This window comes from Dermacentor variabilis, chromosome 5, assembly GCF_050947875.1.
Source record: "Dermacentor variabilis isolate Ectoservices chromosome 5, ASM5094787v1, whole genome shotgun sequence".
Classification (NCBI taxonomy): Eukaryota; Metazoa; Arthropoda; class Arachnida; order Ixodida; family Ixodidae; genus Dermacentor; species Dermacentor variabilis.
In genome coordinates, this window is record NC_134572.1 from 159,497,403 (window position 1) to 159,524,826 (window position 27,424).

The following is a 27,424-nucleotide window of genomic DNA, read 5'->3' on the forward strand; positions in this document are numbered from 1 at the left end:
AGACGCCGCAAGAGTACATGCTCCATGAGCTTACCAATGCAGGATGTTAGGGAGATGGGTCGTAAGCTTTCAACCTTAACAGGCTTGCCCGGTTTGGGGATCAGTGTGATGTCGGCGTGTCGCCATGCTTTGGGAAGTATGCCCTTGCGCCAGCAATCATTGAAGATATGGGTGAGGTGGTTAATATCCGTGTCACTGAGGTTACGAAGGGTGGCGAATCGGATGTGGTCGGCTCCCGGTACCGTGTTGCGGCGTAGGTCTTGTAGGACCACCCGCACCTCGCCAGATGTGATGTCTGCATCGAGCAATTCGTTCGCCTCGCCTACATAAGGATAGTCAGGGTACGGCGGCGGCGGGCCTGGGGGTATGAAATGATTCTCTAGCTCTCTGAGGAGTGTCGAGACATCGTCCCTGTACTCATGCATTAGGATGTGCAGCTGCTGAAATGTTTTTCCCTTTGTTGTGGTGGGATCTGTGAGTGAGCGAAGAATCGACCACGTTTTTGGTGCACTCAATGTGCCTGAGAGGCGATCGCAAAATCCTCGCCAGTTATTCCTCGTAATGATCTCTGCATACTCCTGAGATTCCCGTGTAATTTGATCTATACGTTTCCTAAGTTTGCGGTTGAGGCGTTGTCGTTTCCATCGTCGTGTCAACCCTCTGCGTGCGTTCCAAAGAAGAAGTAAATGCGGGTCCATGTCTGGTGTCTCGGTTGTGATGCGCAGTGTGCTAGATCTTGTGCGAGAGAGTCAAGCCAGCGTTCATAGCGTTGGCGCTCAGGTGGGTCCTGGCGACGTTCCCTGAATTTCGCCCAATCCGTTATACGCACATTTCGCTCGGGCCTGCGCGCACCCCGTAATGACAAGGTGGTCGCCACAATATAGTGGTCACTACCAAGGTGCTCCTCTAAAGGCCCGTGCGCAACGACTGGGCCAGTATTGCGCACGAAGGTAAGGTCAGGGCAGGTGTCACGAGATACGCTGTTGCCCATCCGAGTGGGGTGCTCTGGGTCGGTAAGGAGTGTGTATCTCATGTTACAGATGGCATTCCATAAGCGGGTCCCTTTAGCCTGCGATTTAACGTAACCCCATGCAGTATGCGGAGCGTTAAAGTCGCCGGCCACCACACAAACCCGTCCAAACCATCGAAATTCTGCTAGTAGGTGCTGAAAACAGTGCGTTCGCGAACGGGGGGAACTGTATGCATTGAGTATAAACAGACTCTCGCTGCGTTTACCTTGCGTAATTATTTCCAATATTTGGTGAGGAATGTCAATGTTAGTGGTATGCATGTGACATGTAACATGTTTCGAAACTAAGGCTCCCACAAGAGGAGAGACACCCGAGAGCATGCTGTAGCCGGATAAAGAAGGGGTGCAATTGACTTCCTGTAAGAGGATGACATCGGGAGGGTTCGTGGATGTGGCGATATACTGCTGTAGGGAACCTCGTTTTCGGCGGAATCCCCTACAATTCCACTTCCACACCACTAGTTGCTCCGCGTTACGCGGCGCCATCATCATCGCGAGAGGAAGCAGGCGGTCGTGCATAGGGATGCGGGCGCCGGGTGCCCACATTTGAAGATTGCGGCCGAGAGCCTTGGTCGGAAAGCGCGCTTTCGTTGTTACCGCTAAGCTCAGGAACTTGCATGCGTGCGAAAGTGCACTCTATACATGATTTTAATTGCTCCGTAATCCCTATTTGAAGGGCCTCCATTTGGCATTCTATCCTGTCCAGAGCCGCCTGCATACTAGTGCTCATGTCTGCCACCAGCGCGTCCATTTGTTGTTGTAGGCGCTCACAGCGCGCCTCCATGTCACGACGTAGGCGGGCTATTTCTATTAGAGGATCAGGATTTGGTAACGAATTGGTAATAGGGGAAGGGGTAGGGAGAGATTTACTGGGCGGAGAGAGACCCTGCGTCACCCGGCTAGTCCCACGTAGGGACCGCCAAGCGGAGCTTGACGGCCCGACCGCGGGCACTCTGGAGCGCCAGGGTTTGGTCGTTGAGTTCGGGGCCACCCAAGAGCGCAGCCCACCTATTCTCGCTGGAGGAGGAGCCGATGGCTTCGCACTCCCACAACACATGGTCCAGTGTTGCCCTTAGTCCACAGGCAGGGCAGTCCGCACTGGCATACCTTGCAGGGTATATTGCATGACGAAAGTTAGGATACGCACGGCTTCTAAAAGTCGAAGGGTCACCGCCAGCGCCCTGCATAAGGTGGTGCACGGGAGGGAGAATACCCGTCTTGACAGAGAGTAGTGTTAGGTAACCTCATGGAACGGGAGCAAGGGTTCCTCGCGGGGCAGGGGGACTGCGAAGGCGGCGCGATCAGCGAGTCCTCGCATGGCCTCGTGCGCACCCTCGATAGGGTTAGGCGAGCCTTCAGTCGACCCCAAGTGAGCGTGAAACCAAGTGATAGAATGCGGAGAGATACTTTCGGCGCTTTGGAGAATGCGGAGGGCCTGATGGGCGACCATCCTGGTTTGGTAGGCCTTAATGGCCGCCTTAGAATCGCTATATATTGCCTCTCTGCGACCATCGATTTTTTTTTTAATAATCGAACTATCCATAATTAGATGAGATTAACTGACGCGTTTTTTATTTGATTAATCGAGGGTGCCAATTTTATTTGAAAATTCTTGTTCTTGTTCATTGCTGCAGCAGTGAGAAAGAACAAGAATACCTTTCGGAAGTTCTTGTTCAGTGCTGCAGCAGTGCACAAAAACTTCTGAAAGGTGTGTGAAAAGGCAGCGAACGTGAGATCCCGTGCTGTAAACTGCTCAAGAATCTCTCGCTACAGAAATTGGTGAGTGAAGTCAAGCTAAGCAAGGGACTGTTGATGGACGTTTTCTTCTCCACAAAGACCCATAAACCTAATGGTACGTTTAGAACAACAGTACCGGAGAGGAACACTTGACTGTTCTCGGTGTCAGGGCTCCCTTCAGAAACATTTGCGATCCTTGCATATTAGGGCACTTCCTCTGTTCCTTGCTCTACTTTTGTTGTAGATTCTTTGCCGGAAAAACGCTATAGGTTACAGAGCCTTTAGCATTGACGTTGAAGAACGATATTATTCTATGCCGCATCACGCCTTCATGCAGAGCGTGAGAGTGTGCTGCACCTTTCTTGGAAAAGGTATCTTCCTTCATGACGACAAAAAACCCCCCTCTGTCCGTCACGACGGCCGTGAGGCCGGACGTAGCTAAGAAGTTAGCGAGTGAACGGGTGTGTCCGGTGCGAGGAGACTGTTGGCCAAGCTTTGATTACTTGAGCACTCACGCATTCAGCGACACATGCGCTCTTGAATTCCTCCTTCCGTCATCCATTGTCGTCACTGAGTCGTCATCAGTCATCGCCACGCCGTCATGCTCATGACAACCTTGACGAGGGTGTGCCATAGCAGAATGGGCCGATAACGGAGACGGTGTACGTTGCATGTAGCCAAATCTACGGTAGTCTCAGATGAAGCACTACTGATTATTAAAAGACTGCTTACTTGTAAGAATGCGAAAGCATTATGCCGTTTGTAGACCTCGGAACGTGATGAACGCGCTCACTCATGACGTGGCGCCACCTCCTCCCCATTGGCTGCGCTGGCCCAATGACGTATGCGCTAAGCACATCTACAGTCAGCCAGAACCGCGGAGCCCCCCGTGACGTCGGACAGGCGTGCTCGTCTCGCACCCAGACCGAAATGTACGAAATTTTTTTTCAAGGCCATTTACTTTGTTTACAGGAACTTCCCAGAGAAATTTGACGCCAATTCGAGCATTATATAACATGTGTTTTTACTCTTTGCGCCGTCGTCCATTTTTTGTACCATGCTTCGGTCACGCTGACTATACGACGGATTTTCGCTCAATGGGACATTAATAAACGCGACCTGCGAAATATGCTGTATAGCTACATTGCTAGAATGCTAATCATATTAACATCCACAATAATCGTGAGACGGGTTCTGCCCTAATTGTTCGTGGTGGAGAATCCAACGTCTCTCATTCGACAAGCTTGGTCGCGCGCGGCGCACAACATCGGCACTTCAGGACTTTCACGTAGAACGCTGTCTTGACAGTTTGACCGTCCGCCACAGATTCGTGGCGCACAATTTCGTGGCACTCAGAACGCATCGTCAAAAATTACCGAGCGCACAGAATAGCATCACGGTAATACTCGTCCGAAGCGGCTGACACTTGTGGTTGCCGGTGTCTTAGGCACAAAAACACAAGGTGACGATAAAAGTTATTTTATTCCCCTGTTACCCTGTCGGCTCAAATCTTCTACATGTGAAACTACCCATTTTAGGAGGAGCGGGTGACGCGGCAGTGGCATGACGACGAATCGACTAATATCGCGCTGTAATATACGCCGGGATCGCGGCACTGTCGAGCAGTACCGAGCGCCTGAGAAGAGTACGGCACTGGACTAAAGCGATAGCAGCAAATGTACATTTTTTCACACATAAAATAAATCGCTTCGTATATACGCGCTACGCTTACGCAAAACAGGTCAGTCTAAATCGTGCATCTGTCACACGTTAAAGTTCCGAATACGTAAAAAAACGAAGAAAAAAAAAACAGCATGCGGCGCGCAGTCAGTCGCAGCTGTTGACCCACGCAGAGGGTGGTCCTGTGTAGGGCCTCCGGCTGCCTCGTCGCTGCCTCTGCGCAGGGTCTATTTCGCTAGGAGGCCCTGGGGGCAGCGGGCGGCGGCGGTGGTCCGAGGAAGGCGTCGAGTATCCGCCATCGCCTGAGCACGTACTCCTCGAGCAGCGCGTCGAGCGGCGCCAGCGAGTGCATCCACAAGGGCAGCCAGGCCCAGGAGCGCAGGAAAGGCGGCAGCCAGTGCGGCCGGTGTCGCTGGGCCGTGTTCAGCGCCACCAAAAACAGCGCGACCAGCAGTAGCGGCACGCCCACGGTGCTGAACAGCGTGCTGCCTGCGGTGCATCAAGGGACGATTGCCGGCTGTAAGATACGTCCGTCGGGGTGCGAGACCAGCTCATCTCCGGAGAGTTACGCATGGGTGCAAAGTGCATTTGCGGCCATTTTTCTTAATGCTCTTGAGCAGGTGCTCACCTGGGCTCAGCATTCAAGAGGGCATTGGGTGAGGAAAGCCTTAAAGCTCTCTTCGGAAGCGCCTATACACTTTTACACTGTTTACAAGTTGGACGTAGGAATACGTGTCGGGAACTGCTCGAAGTACCCCAGAAAGCAGGTATGCAGCGCTGGCGCTGCATTGTCGGTCACTGTAAATTCGTAGGTTTGGCAACAGTGGCCCCATCTCACCGGCAAGACGCAAACAGGTGCATACGTTGACTAATATTAAATACGCTCACAGGGTGCTAATCGGTGCGCTGCCCAACCGGATATTTGAAAGAACGGCTTGAACGAGGCAGCTAATGGCAGCTAATATATTAGCCTGGAGGGGCGTTGCACTCGCCTGAGAGAGCAGAATATTTTGGTACAGTAGACGCGAAACTCGTGAAAGTCGTTCTTCCTCTGACTAAGGAGCATTGCGAGCAACACCACTGAAGACAAGGCCAAAAAGGAAAAAAAAAAGTCACAGGACACGTCCTTAGCACAGCAAGTCAACATGTCCGGTGGTTGTCCTTCTGCCATCGTATTGAAATCATTCCGCTGGAAATGCATTATTTCCGACTAGTATAACTTGACGTCCTAATAAGTGCCAATTGTTGAGCTGAAGAATGTGACTTGCGTCTGCAGAGAATCTTGGTTTGAGGTAGTTGGTGGGTCGTAAATCAAATAAATTAACGGCACAAGATTTGTTACCGTGAATGTATTAGAGTTAGCAGAGCGTCGTCGCTTCCTCGTTTGTCGGTAGGCACGAAAAGAATAACTGCCGAGAGTTTGTTTTATGCACAAACTAGTGCTTTGTATTTGCAAAATTTGCAATTTATTCGATTGTGATACTGGCAACAGACATTTACAAGCAACCAACGATGTCAAATTATTGGCTGGTAGTAATCGCTGAAGGCCATAAGCGCGATAGCACTTTCAGCAATTCGCTTCTACATTTTGCAGCGCTGTCGCCGTTTTTTATTTTATACTTTCCTTTTCATATTTTATCCCTTCTACAGCACTGCGTGATTGTAATGCAACAGTATTCCGATAGCGTGCCATTCCACAATGTGGGAGTTTGGTACGTACTCCTTAACCTAAAGATAATGAAGACGACTCAACCTGGCGTTTACGTATACCGTTCATAGAGTCATAGACCGTAGACCCCGCAGTGTCAAAACATTTGAGACTGTGTTCAGTCAATGTGGGTTTTAGTTTTGTGAAAACTGCGACGGGCTGCTTTTCTTCATAGGATGCATTTAGAAGCTTCTACTCAGGTTTGTTCCTTGGTTGTTTGTTTTCTACTAAGAAGAGCAACGCAGCTAAGCACACGTGTAGCACACGCCTAAATATGCTGCATCTGGTGATACTGTGCACCTCATTACCACGTAAATATGACAACTCTAATGCATTTTTACGCTGAGATAAAACTCCCTCAGTGTTTCCTTCTATAGTTCGCACTTTGTGCAATAAAGATTCATTTACGATTCAACGCTATGGTAAGCTATGTGTGTTCTTCTGTGTTGCCTACGGATGTGAGAACAGCTATTTTCGAGATCGAACCGAATGTGGATCTATTAGAACCAGAAGCGAACCAAATTCAATGGCGAATACTTTTTCGAATAATGTGCGAATAATGAACAGTCGTTTTAACCATGAATATCAAAAATATGTTCACATCCCAATTCACAACGTGCGCAAGCTTCCTTCATTACAATGTACACCATGCGGCTTTGATTACTAAAAGCACCAAATGGGAAATTTATGCTATATTTCGGCGGTTCTTTCGCATGCTCGAGAATCTTCAATGAGTGCGAATGACATCGGTTTAACCGGAAAGTTTCCTTCTCTCAGTGACGTATAGCTAGCTCTATTACGCAGCTTGTACTCCACGTCTGCTATGGTATGACAACCTGAATGAAATTTGTCGTCCATTCGTTCCAATTTTACGTTCTATCGCCTACAGCTGTAAACTGAAAAGCGTAGAAAATATTCAAAAAAGCTACTTGAAATGTATCTGCACCTACAAATTGCGATTATTACATTTCAAGACCGGCTACAATGTTGTCTAACAGCGTAGAACCATCACGATCGCGTATGTACGAGTATCGTCAGCAGGCGTCGCCGCCTATAAGAAAGGCCTCGCGCGCGGCCGCAGCAGGCCCCTCACCGGCGAACGACAGGCCGAGCGCGAGCAGCGGCAGCGTGAGGAACACAAGCAGCAGGTAGGCGACGGCGAACCACCGGTACTGGGCGGCCGTGGCTGCCAGCAGCTGCGCCAGCGGCAGCGGGAACCGCATGAAGGGCACCGGGTAGAACAGCAGGGCGCCGTACACGTTGAAGAAGCCGTGGCACAGCGCCAGCTGGAGCGTCTCGGGCGTCGGGTCGCCCGCGAGCGCGGCCAGCAGGCCCGTGCTGGTGGTGCCGATGTTGGCGCCCACCAGCACCGGGTAGGCGCGCTGCAGGCTGGCCACGCGGTCGCCCGCCGACGCGGCGAGCAGCGCCAGGGTCGAGCTGAGCGCCGTGCTGCTCTGCATCACCAGGGTGGCGAGCAGGCCCAGGCAGAGGCAGGCGTAGCCCTCGAGCAGGCCCTGAGTGGGACGAGCGGGATCGGTGGTGTGTGTGTGCGTGTGCGTGTTTGTGTTTGTGTTTGTGTTTGTGTGTGTGTGTGTGTTTGTGTTTGTGTTTGTGTGTGTGTGTGTGTGTGTGTGTGTGTGTGTGTGTGTGTGTGTGTGTGTGTGTGTGTGTGTGTGTGTGTGTGTGTGTGTGTGTGTGTGTGTGTGTGTGTGTGTGTGTGTGTGTGTGTGTGTGTGTGTGTGTGTGTGTCAGACTTATGAGCAACCCCTTCGAAACCAGGGCCCGTATTCACAAAACGTTCTTACGCTAAAAGCGTTCGTGCCAGCCAATAGTAATGTAGTACATCTTATTAGCGAAGGTGATCAGCCAATGAAAAACAGCACTTACAAATGAAAAGCTTTGTGAATTCGGCCCCAACTTTCTGGATGATGAGTAGCGCGTGCTATTGAAGCAATCTTTGCAAAGGTGTAGCTTTGGGCTTACAATCGTCTAATATTCTTCTTAGCAGCCTGATAATAGCGCCTAAGTAGACGACACGTGCTGGTGGTAGTTAGTGGATATGATGTGTGTCCTAGCGAGTCGCCTCCGAGATTTCTCAGCGCGTGGCGGACAGCTGCAGGTGGTGCCCAATCTCTGAGGCGATGCCAAATATTCGTGAGTTCCGAGTCATGCGTCACTACCAGCGTCACGAAGGGTCACCTACTTTTGCGACCCTTTCGTGACGCATCCACTCGCATTAGAACCGTAAAATTTTGTACACAGGCTACTTCTGCGTCGAACACTTTTTGCACCTATGCTTTTTACGTGGTCCAATATTTCGTTGCACTTGGCTTTTAAGGCACATGATATTTCGTGCTAACGAGCCATTGAACCTGATATGAACTCACTGCCTTATAACGAAACGTATTTTGAGTATGTGTTATCTGCGACTATGCCACCAATACAACAGCCGTTTGTTGCTCTACTTACTCCACAGCGCATTAAGTCCAAGACGGCTAGCTGCACATTTTACAGCGGAGCTGTTAGAACCTCACTGGGTTTCTCTTGACATGGGCAGCTTCGCCGAGCTGGGGCGAGAGAGCTGAGAGAGAGTGAAAGCAGAGTATAAAAATAGCATTGCGCACTATAAACGCCCGCTACAACGCTGGCAACTTTACTGAGGACTGCCACCTGTAGCGCATTAGGCCACATCTTCCCTCTTTCTCCATCATCTTTCACTTCCCACTCCCTCTCCACTGGCGACGCTTCGCCGTGCTCCCTCAGGGGTTGCAGAATCAAGCGTCTTTCCTTTCTTTAGATCACTATCATCATAGCGACGCGGCTATGGTGGGTGGAGACTAGCACAGAAGGAAAAGCGGCGCGCATGCGAGCGACGAACGCGGCCCGGATGCGTGCCCTCTCTTGTGGCGCGCGAGGAAGGAGGGGCGTTCTTCTGCGGTAGCTGCTAGGGTGCCCCGATGTCCTCCTCGCCCGCTACTCCGTACAGAGTGGAGACAACCGCAGCGGCTACTACGGCGTTGGCCACGCGAATCGCGGACGCCATAGCAGACGCCTTTGGCGCACGCCATAGGGACGGCCGTGCTCCCTCACGGGTTGCAGAATCAAGCGTCCTTCCTATCTTTAGATCACTATCATCATAGGGACGCGTTGCCGGCGCTCGTGTGTCTTGTGTGCGGTTTGGCGCTACTTTACTGACCTTCCACCAGCTCCGCTGGTCTCTGATGTTTGCTATAGCAGAGCAACGCATCATTGTTTACCTGTGGCACCCGAGACAACGCCACCTGTAGCCGCAGGGCGGGGCTCAGGGTGCGCGCCAGCAGGCTCAGGCAGCCGAGAAGAAGCAGCAGCGAAAAGAAGAGCAGCACCAGGCCGGCCGTCTGGTCGCTCAGCTGGAGGCGCGCCAGCGCGTTTTGGCCTGCCAAAAAACAACATGCAGCCCGGCCGGTTAGAGTGCTGGCGCTTGAGATCCGCATTTCACGTTGAGACGAAGGCACGTGAAGGCGCTAATTGAGTCGAGGGGTTTACTTCCTAGCAGTCTTGTGCCGCTGGGCAGTAACGGCCAGCGGGAACGTGGTATATTTTACAAATGCGTGACCAGCTGTTGCGCTAGCAGGGCAGGAAACACTAGCTGGCCAGTGGCGACCGACCAAGGTTGAGCCGGAAGTTAATCATGAGTTGCATCCGTCGTCGAGACGTCGCCAAATTAGCCTTCTCTCGAGCGTTACATAAACGAAACATCATCGACAACAAAATGGCTACAGCCCGGACCTGAGGCGAAAAGGGGGGAATTTCATTTTGATGCCACGTTATCATTTGCTAACCAACTGATTTTCCACAACAACAGCCGTGGTGTGTGATGCAGTGATGAGATAATTATTTGCCAGATACGACAGACAGAATGACCCATCTGTAGCATACTGAACATTCATTGTCACTAAATAGACGGATTGTATTGTCCCGTCCAACTTATAAATAAGGCCTCTCTGAAAACTTACCCGCAAACTTTTCTAGCATCATTACTCGAGCAAACTGGTTTAGAGAGAGCGCTATAGGCAGGTTTTCGATATTCAACCACGAGTCGGGACGCGGAAAAATGGAGCCGCGTAACAAGGGTGCAAAATGGTTCCATCGAGTAATGCTACTAGGAATTTTTTTCTGGGGGGGGGGGGGAGGTAGTGCTGGGCAGGCTGCAAGCTAGCGCAGAAATTTCAGTGCAGGTCGCTGATGTGTGACGCTCTAGCTACGCCACTATCCGTGTTATGACTTTTCGCCACCTCCTGCTTGTCCCTTGTTCTTGCCACTCTGCCAATCAAGCAGAGGAAAGGAACTATGGCTATAAGTAAGACTGTCTAACTTGACGTACGAAAAGGCAGGTTCTTTAGCAAATTTTAAAACACAAACACGCCTTGTCAATTTTTGTTACCTACCGTCCAATGTTGAAAGCCGAGGAAAACCGAAAGATCATCGTATAGACATTAAAGTGATTTATTTCTCTCACACATCTTTTGTTAATGCTTCTGCTTAATGTGTGACATAAAAAAAGATAACTGGCGACCGACTTTTTGTGGTTGGACGACTTGCGCAGGCAGGTTACCTAAAACTGCCATTTCTCAATATCGGGGAATTTCTCCTAAACACCACCGAGGCGTCATAGAGAGCTTTAGGTTAGGGGACGACTAAAACATCCGAAGTCGGCTTAAGCTTTTGCTGGGACGGAAGCAGCTTGCGGGCACAGTCGGAACACAAGACTCTTGCGTCTCCTAATCTGAACCTCTCTCAGGTTCGGCAAACCGGCGGCGTCAGGACGCCTTCAACGCGACTGCTCTGCTTTAACGCCGCTGGGTGCTTGCCTGCCTTTCGTCCCACAGCTGCCCATTGTTCGTATCGCACGTCTCCGTCAAACTAATGACTAGACAGCAAATAGAGCTTACATTGCTGCAGGCATCGATGCTTCCTCCTCGAAACCCGCTACATTGCAGTCGATTTAACGATAGGACAGAAGTGCTACACTAAACCGGTTTAAAACGACTGACAGCGCCGGGGCGTGTGCCGAAAAGGACAGACTGAGGCGGATCCTGACTAATGTCAGGTTTGAGCGAAATTTTTATATGCGGTGGGAAAATTTCTCCGTAGAAAGGAATCAACCTTCGTTTTGAAAAGCTTAGCACGGACTTTTTCAAAAATCTTATTTCACTTATTTCACTAAAGGTGGAAAGCAGGTCTAATGATTTTCGGTTATTACAAATTCAAAGGTCTATTATTGTAACATTAACGCATTGTGCCCCGCCGCAATATTTATGATAAATCTACGCTACTAGTACTATTGGCCCACGGGAAGCTTAAACTATGCCACCCACAGCATGTCTTTTGAAAAATTGCCAAACTTTCGTTATTGAGCAACTGTCTCTGATTGGCTCCGAAATCAGTGTTCTGTTTTGGCCATTTTAGCTTAGTCAATGAAGGTGAAAATTATTTGAATGTTTCTCGCAAGCTAAGAAAAAGTATGCAACTAGACCACGCACTTATTTCGTTATGAAATCTGAAAAATCCGGAATTGTAAAAATAACAACTTGGAACATCTTAGAGTGGTCTAAAAAATAATCATAACCTATTTATTCGGAAATTTATAGAATACCACAAAGAGATGTTCCATTATTATAAGTGGGAAAATTGAACCCGTTTCAGAATTCATTTATGGTCGGCCCAGCGATGCTCTACAAAAGTAAAATATAAATCACACGTGTTGAAATCTGATCTCATTCTTTTCGTTGTAGTGAAGAAGAGCGACTCAGATTGTGTCGGTTTTGTCTATGTTTAGCCATGAAACGAGTTGAGCTTGAGTTCTCAGGGCTCCTGGATCTGTATTCCTACTAAGGTACGTTAAGGTAGCAATTTGAAGATTCCCCATTCTCTGTTGTCTGTGTTGTCGCCGAATCTTTTGTAATCACATTGACAGTACTTGAGTCATGAACGCAGTAGCTTTAAGCTAATGTTAGGCTAGTGTCATGAAAAGAAAAAGCGGTTGACAAAAAAAGCATAGGCAGATCACAACTGCAAATTAAAGTGTGTGGTGACCGCTGCATGAAAGAGCAAAGCAGGGGAAAAACGTGGCATCTCGTTTTCTCTCGCGCAGAACTCGCCCTCCTACGGAACAACTGCAGGAATCGTGGACGGTAGCGCTTCAACCTTCAAATCTCGCACGACTGTGCATTCCAGATCTTGTACAAAGCACCAGCGAATACGCTTCACACAGAAGAAAGAAAAACGAGGTTTTGTGTGGGGCAGCCTAACGATGGGGCATGTTAAGAAATCCACGTGTGACACGAGTCTAAAGAGCGGCTGTTTTGCTATTGCGGAAACGTTAGTTTACGCCTAAATAGCACGCAGTGCAGACGACTCCAACAGGAGGAAAAACACAAAACTCCCTGTATTCGTCTTATTATTTAAATGAATTATTTGTTTACAAATTCCGGTGTTTTGCGAGCCAAAGTCCGACCTTTGCATAAATCAAGTGATAAACAACTCCCTAACTGCATTCCGATCTCTCTCACACACCAGTCATGCTAGATGTTAGAGCACATTACTGACAAACATTTAATCGAATTCCTTAACTCTAATGATGTTCTCTAACATCTTCCCAGCATCTTTATTGACTTCTCTAAAGCTTTTGACTCTGTGATCCATTCTAAACAATTGTCTCGTTTTTTGGATGGTCAATTTTATTCCTTATCGCTCACAATTTGTTTCTTTTAACTCAGTGGGATCAATCAACTCCTGTCGATGTCACGTCAGGCGTTCCTCAGGGATCCGTAGTAGGCTCCTTATTATTTCGAATATACATCAATGATTTACCTCGTAGCACCTCAACTAAAATCAGACTTTATGCAGATGACTGGGTATTATACAAATCTATTAGCTCCACTGATGAACACCACAGCCTTGTCCAATCCTTTACCACTTTCTGCGCTTCGTGCAAAACGTGGCAAATGAACGTCAACTGTAGTAAAACAGTCGTGATGTCATTTGCCCATAGACAGAGCCCCCTCTCGTTCGATTATTCTCTCGATGGCATCCAACTTAACAGAGTGTCTCAATATAAATATTTCGGTCTCATTTTAACAGAATATCTTTCATCGTCTAAACATATTGAATATGTAAACGGGAAAGTCCCAAAAATTAGGTTATTTGCGCCGCACTTTAGCTAAGACCCCCCGCGATACTAAACTGCTATTATATCAAACGTCAACTTGCTCTGTTCTAGAATATGCATCTGTCGTTTGGTTCCCCTACGAACAATGCGAAGCAAGCTCGCTCAATAACGTTCAACGAAAGTCTGTCAGTTTCATTTGCCAAAATTACAGGCGCACTTTCTCACCAAAAAAGGCTCAACAATCGTTGAACATTGAGCCATTACTTTCACGTTATGACATCGAAGCCTTAAATCTTTTATATGCAATTAGTAACTCCCCCTCTGGTCTTTCTGATTGCAACTATATCCCATTTACTAACGCAAGTTGTACCAGTAGCTCCGACGCATTGAACATAACACCTATTTATGCCCGTCCTAACACATTCAAGTACAGTTTTCTTTTAACACGTACAATAGACCATTGGAATTCTCTACCCGGTAACATTCGTTTACTATCACTAAAAACATTTATAGCTACCAGTGTAAGCACTTCGCTAGCGTGTAAAGCGCTTCTTTTTGATCATTCATATTTCTTGTGTATATGTAAGTTTTTAATGTGTAATGTATAGTAAAGTATAATGTTCCCACTCCTGCTATCGCCCTATATTGGGCTGCAGTATATTTAAATGAATGAATGAATGAATGAATGAATGAATGAATGAATGAATGAATGAATGAATGAAATAGTAATAACTGCGCACTCACAGGGTCTCACGCAGCGGCTCCCGTTGAAGGCGCAGCAGGTGCGGACGGTGTTGATGACGATGCCACTGCCGTCGTTGCGCTCGGCGGTCATCCTTTGCGGAGGCCTCGCTTCTTCCAGCTGCGAAGTACGAACATTAGTGTTGCGTCTCGATGGTCTAAAAAGAAAGCGGAGATGACTGGTGCGTGTGATAAGGCGATCGCTTCCAGCGAGTTGAAATCAAAGTGAAGCACCAACGATGGGCCACGCAAGAAAAAAAACATCAAAAATCAGGTAGTGTAGAATAGGGCACCCTCCGTGCAAAGTTTTACGCTTGAAATTAGACTGGAAGCATCAGTATAGGTTCGCAAAAGTAGACATTTGCGACACCCAGACTGAAAAGAAGCAAGAAAATCATACAGAACCTTATGAACGTCGACGCTAATGCGAGCAAGCATTGAAGTAATTTATCGATGCACCGTATTGCGACTGCTCGAACGCGTCATTTATGAAGCGTGTATCTCTCTAGCTTTTCCTGTGGCCTCTGCGATCAGCTCCGGCAGCGCGCCGCAGCTTATCACGGAGGCCATTAGACATTCACAAACGCGTCACGAAGTCGAGACGAGACCGCCCACCAAGGGAAAATTTTAAATTATCTTTGTCATTGAAGAGCGGCACAAACCCTGTAGCATACGACCACCGACCCAAGTTGTGGTCGTAGAGGATCGCTAAAGAGTGACAGATGCCTAGTTAGACATAGCCTAGCTAGTAACCCAAGCTGGTGTTAGATTCATCGCAGAGCGTATCATACCCAGTCGCTCCTACCCATTGACCCAAACTGACATCAAAGTGGTTAATTAAACTGTGGCACTCAGAGCGGCGAATAAACAATGACGCATACCCAGTAAAGACAAGTTCGCGTACAACGGGTTAACTGATTGCGGCAAATACGCAGTGTAACACATCTGCGATGCAAGTTGGCCCGACAATTGATTTCAAACAAGGTTCCCTCATCAGTCCGATGCTCTAAACATTATACCGTGTACTGCCCAGTGACCTAAGCTTTCGGGACAACAGTTAGATACACATTCAGATAGAGGGATAATCGGACAGATACACAGCCCCTGGAAAGGGAGTAACGCATGACTCATACCACGCGGCGCCTCGGCATGACCTCAGAGATTATTTACGTGCCAGCCATGGCTAATCCCGGAAGTTATTGTGCTGGGGCTTGCTTAACATCTGCTAAACTCAAGGTGTAACCGTCGTCTGCTAAGGCGCTGTTAAAATGATGCTAATAAGAAAGTTAGACAATTACCAACCATTCAGCTCCGCCAATATTGCCTTCTATCGTAAACGTCTATTACTCATGTACAAGGAATTCAGTCGTAGTGAAATTTCATTGCACTTGGCCTTTAACAAATGTGCGACTTCACAGCCAGTCTGACCAGAATCCGAATCAGAATTTATTACTAGAATCACATTACAAGTATTGACGTTAGACATCAACAATATTAACTGTACATGCGATTTATTCACATGCATAAGATCTACCGCATCAGCGTTTGACATGTATAATTGGCACCAAAGGTTAAGGCTTCGTAAGTGTTTTTTTTTGCATTTTTGTCGGTTTTCGTGATCGATAGTTGCACTTCCAGCACCAATACAATGGCACCGACTCCAAGGGCGTTCGCGGTCGCGCAACTGAGACGAAAGAAAATTTATTCACCAGTAGGCACACGTGAAAAAGCGTCATGTGTCTAAATGCAGGTGGATACAATGATTCCAAGGTATTGGGAATGAAACTCAATACACTCGATATGAATAATGTAGAAGGAACAAACAGAACAGTAAATGCTATCTTTATGAACACTGGCAGCAACCGTTTCGACAATGTTATTACAGTGCTCCTGTAAAAACACCGCGTTACTTTACAGGATCCTCAGATTCATAGTTGACATCCGGGGCTTACGCGAGTACTAAGTCGTCACAGAAGTAAACAAGTTCTGGCCATCACTCTCGCCATAGGACAACTTTGCCTTGAGAGACTGTTAGATGACATGTAGGCCTTCGGCGAAGAAACTAGTCTTCTAGCCGTTTCAACCGCTATTTCTTCAGATACGAGGTAGAGAGAGAGAGAAGGAAGAGAGAAGGGAGGAAGGAAAGGCAGGGGGTAACCAGAACGAGTTCAGTTTGCTACTCTACCCGTTGGGAGGGGAGTGAAAGAGGGAAAACATGAATCTATATCGCACTTCCACATGCACCAACTTCGGTGCAGGATGTCTTCTGTAGGGCACTCAAGTCTGTGGCCTTCATGTAGTGAAGAAGCGCTCGAATGGCTTTCTGGGCTAATGAACTGTGAGGCCAGGCTCCCAAGATCTTTGCTTCTATGAATGGCTGCCGTGGTCGCTTAGTGGCTATGTTGTTGGGCTGCTAAGTGCGAGGTCGCGGGATCGAATCCCCGCTACCGCGGCTGCATTTCGTTGGGGACGAAATGCCAAAACTCTCGTGTACATAGAATTAGGTGCACGTTAAGGAACACCAGGGATCCAAATCATTCCGGTTTTTGCACCTAAAACCCAATAATTTCTTTTTAATGACCCCATTCGCTCAGTCGTGCTCAGCCTGAGGCGCATTGTTTTATTTGATCACCGAAATTTGCTTTGCGGTGTTGTGGAAACACCCCCAAAACCTAGGTAAATGTGTAGAGCTAATGCTGTAGAACAGCTCCCATGGCCGCGGTTGATGCACGACGGATATTCCTCCAAACATCCATTCAGCGAGTGTCTAGAAGGTGTGTGCTACGTCGCACTCTTTTACTACAAGCATGTTGGTTTCTCGTTCTCAACAATGTATACACTTATCATTAGGCACCATTTTGGTTCAACGTTCAAGCCTGTCTCTTGTTCGCAGAATGCCCCCTTCCCCACTCCTCCAGTGATATATGCAATGTAAACCCTTCACTTTAGACGCCATATCAGGGAAGAGGACGGCTGTCTATAGTTTGAGCAGAAACAGCGAAAAGAAAAAGAAAGTGCGACGTAAAAAAGGGGCACACAATGGCGGGTGACTATCAAACAAATGTTTATTCTTTCATGCAGCATATCTATTGTTCCGTTTAACAAGAAAGACAGAAAAGCCGCAGCAGGAGTATGGGTGGAAGTAGTGAAACGAATCACTCGGACAGGAGTCATGGGTCCTTCCTTCGGCAGGAGGGAAATGAATGGGTAGCTTGCGCATGCATCACCACTTTTCTTCGTGTCGAATACTACTTCGGATATAAACACGTGGTGCGCGCTGATCATGGTATTTTGACACAATGGTGCAAATTCTAAAGAAACATTATTCACAGCCAGGTTCAGCGCAATGCAGTGACAAGCGGTTATTTTTTGCTAGCTTACAGATCTTATTTGAGCATTCGCGCATTCGGGCATTCACACAACGCCCCGTTTCTCCGACAGATAAACGCCCACCGGAAGGAGGAATCCGGTAAACATTACAACGGCACTTCATAACTGCAGTCGCTGCTCTTTTCTTTTTCGCAATTTGTGTTCGACTTGATCATTATGTCAAAGCACCATGATGACCCAGAACATGCCTCATCTAATGCGCTCGGGCCCTTTAGGCACGAATAAAAGCTACAGAAATTCTGAGAATTGTCTACTAATGCGTAGGCACTGTTTGGCTCGGCTGTGACTTCGGTCTTGCTTAGTTTTGCTTACTTTCTTTTCCTAGCTTATGCCCGTCTACTCATGGACTTTCCAGTGGCAAAAGAATGCTTAGGCTTCAGTAGACAGTTGTCAGATTTTCTCGCAGCATCCGGCCTCTTCTGTGTAATCGTGCCAATTGAGCCGGAACACCGGGCACGAGCGCGCCTCGATGGAGCAGTGCCGTTGAAAGGGAACAACAGCTGCCGCAGTAGCGCGTGAGGCGTTGCGTGAGGGCCGCTGTCGCTCTCGCAAGCCTGTGTTGTGCGCGCGTTCCTTGTCCACGCAAGCTCTCGCCTGCGTTCTGCCTGCATCTCCGCAAGGCCTAAATAAAAACGCGCCAAGCGTCTCAACGTGATCGCTTGCCCGTGAGGTGTTCAGAACTCGAAGGACGCTCAGCAGTGTTCCATTGGACATCGGGCTGCCCCAGAATCTCAAGTTGGCCCACCTTCTGATTTAAGTAGGTCCAACCCCAAATTTCAAGTTGGCCCACTCCCCAATTTAAGTTTGGCCACCGTCAAATTTCAGTCGGCCCATGTTCAATTTCAAGTTGGCCCACCACCAATTTTAATTTGGCGCCCCTCTAAATTAAGTTGGCCCATCCCACATTTCCAGTTCGCCCACCCCCAAATTTCAAGGTGACCCATCCCCCAAATTTCAGTTGGCCCACCCCTACTATGAGCTTCCCCATGCATTTTCTAAAAAGAAATTTTGTATTTTCACGTGCCAAAATCCCGATCTCATTATGAAGCACGCCGTAGAGGGGACTCCGGAAATTTAGACCACCTGGGGTTCTTTAACATGCATCTAAATCGAAGCACACGGGTGTTTTCGCATTTCGCCCCTATCGAAATGCGGCCGCCGTAGGCGGGATTCGGTCCCGCGGCTTCAGCAGCCCAGCACTTTAGCCACTAAGCAACCACGGCGGGTTGACGTTCTTTAACGTACACCTAAGGAACCCTATGTATCTCTGTGGGTATTCTTATTTTTTAATTGTTCCTTATCGCTTAAAAGCTTCCATTCATCTACATTTGCAGTATCATAACGATTAAATGCCTTAACTTTGCAAATTACGCATTTTGTGCGCATACAAAGCATTACACTTGTCGCGTGACAGGGCTGTGGAGCTCGCCAAAGAATGCTTACGCGTTCAAATAAATGAGCCCGCATGACTGATATCCAGAGCATTCCAGATCCGGACAAGTGACGATGTGTACGCGTAGGCTGGCCATGCAATTCACTCCTTTTTAAAACGGTATCGTTGGTATCAAAGTAATTCATTCCAATACTTCCGCGCATGCTCCTTTTCTGTTTAATTTTTCTTGTTGAGTGGTACTGAGTGTTAGTCAGCACCGTTGTCTGTCCCTTTCTTACGTTCTGCTCTTTTAAGCTGTTTCCGTGAAGTCACAAACCAGCCAGCTCAAATGCGTACGCTTCTGCTCTCCGCGTTTGTACTGTAGCTGAGCTTGGAGGTACAACTGTCGCACACATCTTACAGAGCCTGGAAACTGGTGTCACAATGCCACTATTTGCTTGGTAGTTGCACAAGGTGACTGTGTAAGCGTACAGCGGTCGCACACTGCGGCGCTGGCGTTACCGCTGTCGGGGCCAAGATGCTGACGCTACGGACTGCAAGCTCTCGACGGTGATGACCACGTGCATCCTGAGCTCCGCAGTTCGCGCTTCCTCCTGTTTTTTTTTTTACCCCCAGGCATTCTTGCAACTCGATGTAAATACGAAACACTTGCATAAGACTGTCCTAATTCCGTAAGAACAAAGCTGTGTCATCAACGCATGCCGGTAGCTTTATGCATTCTGCTCCCGGCATGGCAAGTCCTCTGTCCAGCGCGTTCTCACTAAAACGTCTTAACAGTGCGTCGATTACAAACGCGAATAATGTAGGTGGCAAAGAGTAGCCCTGGTTGACTTGGCCGGTCACATTAAAGCTAGGTGTCAAAGTGATGTTAATTGGTAGTTCAGCTGCTGTTCTCGAGTACAATATACGCAGGATGTGTACCACCTCTTCCAGAAAGGTGAAGTAGCGCAGCACTTCGATTAAATACTGGTGTGCTAAGAAATCAAAAACTTTGGCTTGGTACAGGCCTACCAATACTTCTGAAGCTTCACGCGCTGTTGTGTATAGGATATCACGTGTTAGACTGAGAGATGAAAATACACCCCACAGGGGGTGAGGGGGAACGGAACCAGTTAGGTAGACACTGATCATTTTCTGCAATAATACCTTCATTCGATCTAAAACAATCGTTTTCAATGTCCCAGTTTGTGTTATGCGGTGTTATAAGTCTGAAGGAGGAAGGCCTGCGAAGCAACGAAGAGGCGGACTGCGCAGCTCGAGGTCTCACTAGCCGAGCGGCAGACCACACCGTTCTTCAGCCCCCGACAGACCGACGAGCGACCCACAAGTTATTAACAAGTCAACAAATACTGCAGGACCAACGTCTCGGAAGAACACAGTACGCTCCCCCCGACAAAGCTCTCAATAAACTCCAGGCAAGGGACTGGTGCCGCCTGCAAACTAACACATACCCACGCTTGTCTCGTCTACACGCAATCTCCCCAGACAATTATACGTCCCGAACATGTCCCTGGTGTAGCAACCACACAGCGACACTCGCGTACATAACACACGAATGTGCCGATCGTCCGGGCGACGCAATTTCGCCACGAGTCACAACACACACACTCACTACGTGGTCTTGGGAGGCGAGACTCTCCGAACTGGACCTGGGAAGCCAACTAGCGACACTCGACCAGGCCCGGCGAGCCACGATCGCCAGTGGAGCCCTGTCAGAGGGAACCACCCAGGAATAAACCGCGCAACGGTTTCTGCAATAATAAAGTTCCTTCTCCTCCTCCAAGAATGGAGCCAAGGCTTTGGCAGAAGCCTCGTATACGGCCTCCAGTAATTAAGCGAGTTAGCGGAAAGATGAAAGACGCACGGCCGTGCGAAGAATTGAAACAAAAGAATGCGGAGATAAGTAAATGAGTAAACAAGGTGGTGGCAGTGATGACCTGTTACTACTTATTACGATGGCGTAGTCAAACCTAGCCTTCAGGCGAACAAGCCGTAAGCGCAGTCCTCCTGAGTCCTCGCCATCCCGGGTGCCTCACTCCTACCATGGAATGCCGTCCACCCTTCCCTTGTCATGGATACGTTACCCGGGATTACCTGAACCACCGAGCTGCCAGAGGATGCCATCAAAGCTTCATTAATCAGTCCTGTGGTCACGTGTACCGCGACCACCGCACTGTCCGCGGACGCTGTCCCTGGCGCCTCGGGAGGCTCGCCTGGCAGCCCTACCGACGTCACCCGAGCTCTGTCGCTGTTATTGCAGCAACTCGACTACATTGCCTCGGTTGCGTACGGCTTCCGTCCCACAGCCGCCTGTCTCGGAACAACCGGAGTTACGCGGTTTTAAAGATCATGCTGCTCGCTGAGTGTAGAAGGTGACTGCCATGCCTGGCCAACCCGCAAAAAAGTATGGTTGATGGCACAGGGGTGATTTTGCGGTGTCTTCAAGACGTGGGACGAGGAAGAAGGCCACGCCCATTTGTTCAGGACGGAATTAGGTGAAGCTTTCGTCACAGTTTTGCGGAAACTCCAGTTCATCGCTGACACAACCTCCACGCCCACCGTCATGTAAACACCTGACATCGCAAGCTCCCGAAATAAAACCATTGGCTCAGTCCTAAGCCATAAACGCACGGCAGACCACCGCTGCTACTTTCACCGTAGCAGTTGGGCTGTCTACGTCATCGCAGCTGCTGCGACGGCAACCCAGCAAAGCTTGGGAGAAGTGCCATCGCACTGCTGCCACAATGCTCGTCAAGGCTACTGCAGATGGTCTCGCAGCCGACCATGGTGTAGACCCAGAATGCGGGCTGTATTTTCCGCAGCGGCTGTCGGACTCTGCGTCGTTACCCGACACCACACCATCTTCACTGTACAAGACCGAGACCCCTTCTCAAGTGCAGCAATCGGCTAAGCCGCCTTAGCGCTCATCATTGCTTGGGCACATGGATACGCCGGCTCCTGTCGAACTTGACGCGCTACCCTTCCAGGACCCCGACCACATGGCTGCCGCCGAAGAATAGTGCGACGTGTGCATCTCCCAAAATTCTGGTCGTGAACGACTAGTAAAAGCCACATCGCCGGACTTCAGGGCCGTCATTGGGCGAATGCGCAACTGTCTCGCAGAAGAAAGCCAGGGTGACTAACACGCCTCAGACCATCATTATCGAAGACCTCCCCATGCTGCCTAAGTCTCCCTATCAGACACGCACAAGACCACAGGTTTCGGCGAAGACGTGGTGTCCCCTGGGGCGCTATAACGTAAATCTATTCCAAACTTTTCTATTCCAATTCTGCTATCAGCCCACCGCGATTGGACAAAAACTTTTTGGACCACCCCCACTTCACCTGTCTATCACGCGACGTCACGAAAACCGCGATAGTTCCCCATCTGATATGACGTGTACACACTGATTATGCATAGCTTGACCGAACAAAACGAAAAGTTATTTCTGATTCGACGCCTTTTTGCCATTAGCCCTCGGCTATTGGTCATACGTTTTCGGGCTGCACCCATTTCACCTGCCTCTCACGCGACGTCACAAAACCGCAAAAACTTACCGCGTCAAAGTGACGCGTACGTGTTAAAGATGCATTAATATGCCGAACAAAACTGAGTTTTCTTCTGAATAGCCGCAGGCTACCCCGTTCCGAAAGGAATAAAAGATGGCTGCCGCCGATCGCTCCGGCACTGGCTACTAGTCCCTGCCGGAGAGCATGGGCTTATTTGCGTGTAATAAAACTTTTTTCGTGACCATGGAACGCTTTCGAGAACTTTCGGCGCGTTTACGACCTCTTTGTGCTAACTATTCTTTGCTGAGGATCCATTTTAGCGTCATTCTTAAGCTTCCGTTGCATGCCGCCGCGATTGTCGACGAACCACCGCAAGCTAAGTAAGAGAAAGCGGACCAATCGCAGACGCCGGCACCACCCTCTTCATCCGGTTATCGATATTCAGTGCAGTGGCTCGGCCCCATCAAAGCCCTCTACACTTGAGCATGCTCCTCTCCTCTTGTGAGCCAATTACTTAAGACAAGCCGCCAAGTGCAGGCAATGTTATTCGTTTTTCAAGCAAACAAAAGTGACCTCCTATGAACGAGGGGAGCATTTGATTGGTTTGTTCAGACAACCAATCAAGGCAAATTTGACGTCAGGAGATTGGAATAGAAACATATTGGAATAGTTTTTCGTTATACGGCCCCCGTTTACAGCCCTGAAAAGCTATATTCTCCACATTACTCGCAGGAAACAGCCGGTACGTCGTCTATGATGTCACGGCTCACGACCACTAATCGCCATATATTTTCAATTGGGGCATGCACGGCTCAGCAGCACGCAGCATTTCGTTGAGCTCGGGAGGTTCGGGCGCATTGGCACGCCTTGATTCGTCAGCAGCAACTACATTATATTTCGTACACCGCGGCCGCGACGCTGCGAAGACGCACCCGACGACTGAGCAGACGGCTTTGCTGTTCGCGCGGTGCATCAGTGCGGCGGCCGTTTATTCTGCACATTATCAATTTTCGTGATATTGCCATATTGTGTAATGCCCATAACGCCATCATTATAAAATTTGACAGTATGGCGGTATTCGGCAATGTCCAGAATAACAGCCCAACATTCTCCGACATCATTTTCCAACTGCGACAGAAGAATCGTCCGCGATGCCTGCGACCGTCCCTAAACAACCAGTGCCGCCTTCCAGAGGTATCTTTGGCTATCGCAGTAGTGAAGTAACGCTGTAAACGTGTGGGCGACTGTGAATAGATGAAGGGCACAGGGCAGCATGATGAATGGGAATGGAAGAGAATGAGAAGGGAAGGAGTAAACTGTGTGATGGGAGGGACGGCCTCTTGCCTCTTCATTACATTACGGATACGTTCTCGGGCAATGATTATTAAAAAATATGAGTGGGGTGCTTTCTTGTGACCAGCAGGACCGGTAGAGTTCAGCTGACAAGCCATCTGTACCGGGTACTGGTCCGCTGTTCCCTGGCAGATTAGTTGAAGCCATTAAACTATTTTCTGCTCTGTCTTCGACATGAGGTAGGTTATCACAGAAACTTAATACTTACACGTGGAGGTTTGCGCATTTTAAATATTTTCCGATGAGAATGTGCCTGAACACGTTCCAAAATATCTTTTCGATGTCTAATCTCGCTCCGCTTTTGGTAGCATCTTTCACTAGAGTCTTTTCTATAAAAGAGCTGTCGCTTTGCTTCCTGCCGTACTGCTAATGGTGTTACGGTTCACTTTGTGCGGCAACGAATGAAACAGAGCCAAATGCCTAGGACAAGGCGTGCCTAATCGTCACGCTTGTCAACACGAAAGGGCTTGTCCGTCGAGTGTGTGTGACGTGATCAGGCGACAAATGTGCAAATCCTACTCCCAGCTGTCCTACGTTCAACCCCTCTACGCGAAGGAGTGGTTCCCCTCCCATGCCCCTCTGCGTCGGTTGACCTGACGTGCCCTGACAATAATTGTTTATAGGTTGGTAATGTTTCTAACCAATTGCAGCTGTGTGTATTCCATTGACTAGTCACATGTTTGTAACGTTTTGGTATGAATTGTTTCTATCAGATCGCTCTCTAGCCACTTAGGCTATCGGTCCAAATATCTCTACGCACGTTCAAGTTATCCGATGAAATTTTCTTTTGTTGATTCACTGATTGATTAACCTAAGCAATGTGGTGCAGGAATACTTTCACTCTCTTTTGTTTCAGTAGACAGAGCGCACATTCACTATGTGGTGCCTGCGAGATGAACGTGCCCGTCCATTAGGTGCAGCATGCGATAACTCCCCATTGTTTAAGAGGTCAAAGGCCACTATAAGATGCGTTTTGCCATCGAACTTCTAAGCGACGCATGCAGGGTTCCCCGCTGTTTCATCCATACGTGACGCTGAACGCACGCGCACCTGAATGATGAAGCTGGTCAGCGGCCGAGTGAGCGCACGCAGGTGGTTGTACCGGAGCAGGCGGTGCTTGCGGTCCAGGGCCTCCACTGCCATTCGGGATGACGACTCTAAGAACGCTGCGGGCGAAAGCTTTATTATCATTATTCCTGGAATGTTACGTAAACGGGCATACTCATTCTGTGGAGCATCAGCGGGAGGTCCCAAGAGTAAGTAAGAGTGCCAGAGGGACCTCCCAATATTAGTACGTACAAAAAAAAAAGCAGTCAGTACATTTAAACAGTAGTGGTACGAACATGTAACGTAACGCGTTTCGTTAAATCTTCGTTGGAGCGAATGATACACGGGCTGATGTAAGCTTACCTCAGGTACTCCTTTTAAAGTACATACGAACAGAGAGATCGATTTTGTCATTCGAATCCCCAATTTCAATTTTATTTTAAACTCGTAAATCACCGATTTCGATGAGGTAGGTTACATTTAAAACAATAGGTTATAACCTACTCACTGTAGACAGGGAAAAGTTTTTGGCTGTCTTATTTTTTTCGAAAACTTATGAACACCGAAAAAAAAAATTTGTTTACAGTCAACTTAAACATAAAACACCATATCAGAATTTCAGAATTTTGTAGGCAGCGTCTATTGAGAAATCATAAGCGGACAAAAATTGATATATTCTACAGTGGTATGGAATATACTAATTCATTATTAGCAATTTTGCGACATACTCGTAAGCACTGTAAGCTTACGAGTATTTCACATCAGCTGCAAACTCGTACATCAAAGTTATTCGCTTCCGACACAATTACAGATGTTTAAAGAATTGCGATATCTCCTTTTTGTTAGACTTTTTGTAAAATTTCATGTTCTAAATGAAAACTCTGGTTACTGCAAGGTGTAGAATTAACATATTTATTTAAATGCATGCAAGGTATTGCATTCAAATCAGTTCATCGGTTGTCTAATGATAGTGCTTCTGCGTTTCACTATCATTTGAATATTGAAATCGAAGTTGGCGCCGAGGTAAAGATTACGCTTAACCTTAGACAGCATCTTGTCAAGAAAGAATCCTCACGATTCGCGGTTTTTTTTTTCGGCAATAGCAAAACTTTTGCTATTCACGTGATTCAGTCTGCATATAAAGAGATATGGACAGGACAAGTGCTGCCTAAATAAAGCGGGAACCACAGCTGTGTCAAGCTTTTAAGCTAATTAAAATAAAAAAAACTCTGCGACCAGGCCATGGCAGCCACATTTCAAAAGGATCGAATGTGGAGGCCTTTCTCGCGGAATCCACCGCAGTGGCCCCAGTCGCTATAGCTTTGTGCCGCCTAGCTCGAGGTCGCGAGTTCAAATCCAGGCCGCGGCGGCCGCATTCCGATTGGGGCCGGAATGCAAGAAAACACTCGCGATACCGTGCTTTGGGCACGCGGTAATTAATCGGGTAATTTTTGATCAGCCGCTGCTCTTGTGTCTGAAATTTGGCAAAAGCATCGCACTTTCCTATGCACGTCCTCAACACCTGGCACTTTGCTTGCCCTGTTACGGTTAAAATTAAAAAAAAACATTGTTTCACGTTGAAGTCCAAGGAGTAAGCAGATTCAGAAACGTGGACGGATTTTGTCATTTCAAATCCTTGTGTTATACTGAACGATGCGGACCAAAAAAAAAATGCAATCTAAGAGAAAAGTAGGCAGCGGTAAGAACAGTGACTCTGCTTTCTTTTCTAAGCTCTTAGAATTGGAAGGGCATCATGAGCAAAGAGAAATTCGCATTGCGTTGGGCTTTAGTTGTAGGAAGCTGGAAAGGGTATAAGGTGAATAGCACGAAAGAAGGCTGCGGAGGCGGAGCGAGATTTTAACTGTAGCTCTTTGAAGCCGGAGCATTGTCAAGCGGCAGCTAGCGGCTTTCTTTCCGTCACCCCCATACTTCTCGTGGAGAAATAGAAGTCCGTTTGATTGATTGACTGAAGATAGATTAATTGATTGTTGATTGATTGAAAACGTCATGCGCCCGCGTTATGCAGCCGTCCGTCGCTGTCGATAGGCCAAAGCCGGCAATGTGGATTGGTAAGCGAGTTATAATATGGGACAGGCTGTTGCAGAGTCGGACAAGCAGTGTCCCTCACCGAAGGTGACCTCGAAGGGGAGCAGCACGACGAGCGTGAGCCAGTTGAAGAGGCCGTGCGCGGTGGCCACGGCGAAGGCCCGGCGCAGCTCGTCGCGTCGCGTCACCTGAGAGAGCGCGGCCACGCTGCTCGTCACAGAGCTGCCCAGGTTGGCGCCCATCACGATCGGGATGGCCTGCTTCACGCTCAGCACTGCGCACGGCAAGACAACGGGGGGAGGGGGGGGGGGGACGCCGGAGCAAATTCGTGGCTACGCGGAAAGCGTGGGCGCTGTACCAGCGCTAGAACATTCCGAAAAACAGTGAATAAACGAGCAGTGAAAGTAGAAGAGTTGATTGTTGAGCTAGTTGGTCGTCTATAATTGAAGTAGTAACTTACCGACAATATGTCGGCCTCAGATGTCCACGAACTACTACTTTGTAGTTTTTATTGCGATAGCATGGTGCCGAGAGGTGCTCCCTAAAGGGCTGCAGAAAAGAGCTCCTCGTCCTCTCTGTCATCTCTCTCTCTCTCTTGATAGCAAATACACGGATAATAATAAGATTTGGGGTTTTACG

The 27,424-nt window shown here is 48.4% G+C and overlaps 1 protein-coding gene across 1 annotated transcript; it reads right to left on the bottom strand.

The window, feature by feature from the left end:
- Nucleotides 1–4,252: 4,252 nt before the first annotated feature.
- On the bottom strand, nucleotides 4,253–27,053 carry LOC142582014 (sodium-dependent phosphate transport protein 2C-like). Its single transcript, XM_075691439.1, has 6 exons — nucleotides 26,868–27,053; nucleotides 24,743–24,858; nucleotides 14,050–14,167; nucleotides 9,413–9,570; nucleotides 7,249–7,669; nucleotides 4,253–4,936 (listed from the first exon to the last, which is right to left on the bottom strand). The coding sequence occupies exons 1-6, from the start codon at nucleotides 27,025–27,027 to the stop codon at nucleotides 4,683–4,685; spliced, it is 1,227 nt and encodes a 408-aa protein (XP_075547554.1). The 5' UTR covers nucleotides 27,028–27,053; the 3' UTR covers nucleotides 4,253–4,682.
- Between the last annotated feature and the right edge of the window lie 371 nt (nucleotides 27,054–27,424).

Excerpts from the sequence above, each read along its gene's own strand:
- LOC142582014 (XM_075691439.1), bottom strand. The coding sequence starts at position 27,027 with ATGGGCGCCAACCTGGGCAGCTCTGTGACGAGCAGCGTGGCCGCGCTC. Across the intron at positions 24,859-26,867 it reads CCCCTTCGAGGTCACCTTCG|CGTTCTTAGAGTCGTCATCC; the intron begins GTGAGGGACACT and ends TTTCGCCCGCAG. Across the intron at positions 7,670-9,412 it reads CGTTGTCTCGGGTGCCACAG|GGCCTGCTCGAGGGCTACGC; the intron begins GTAAACAATGAT and ends CGTCCCACTCAG.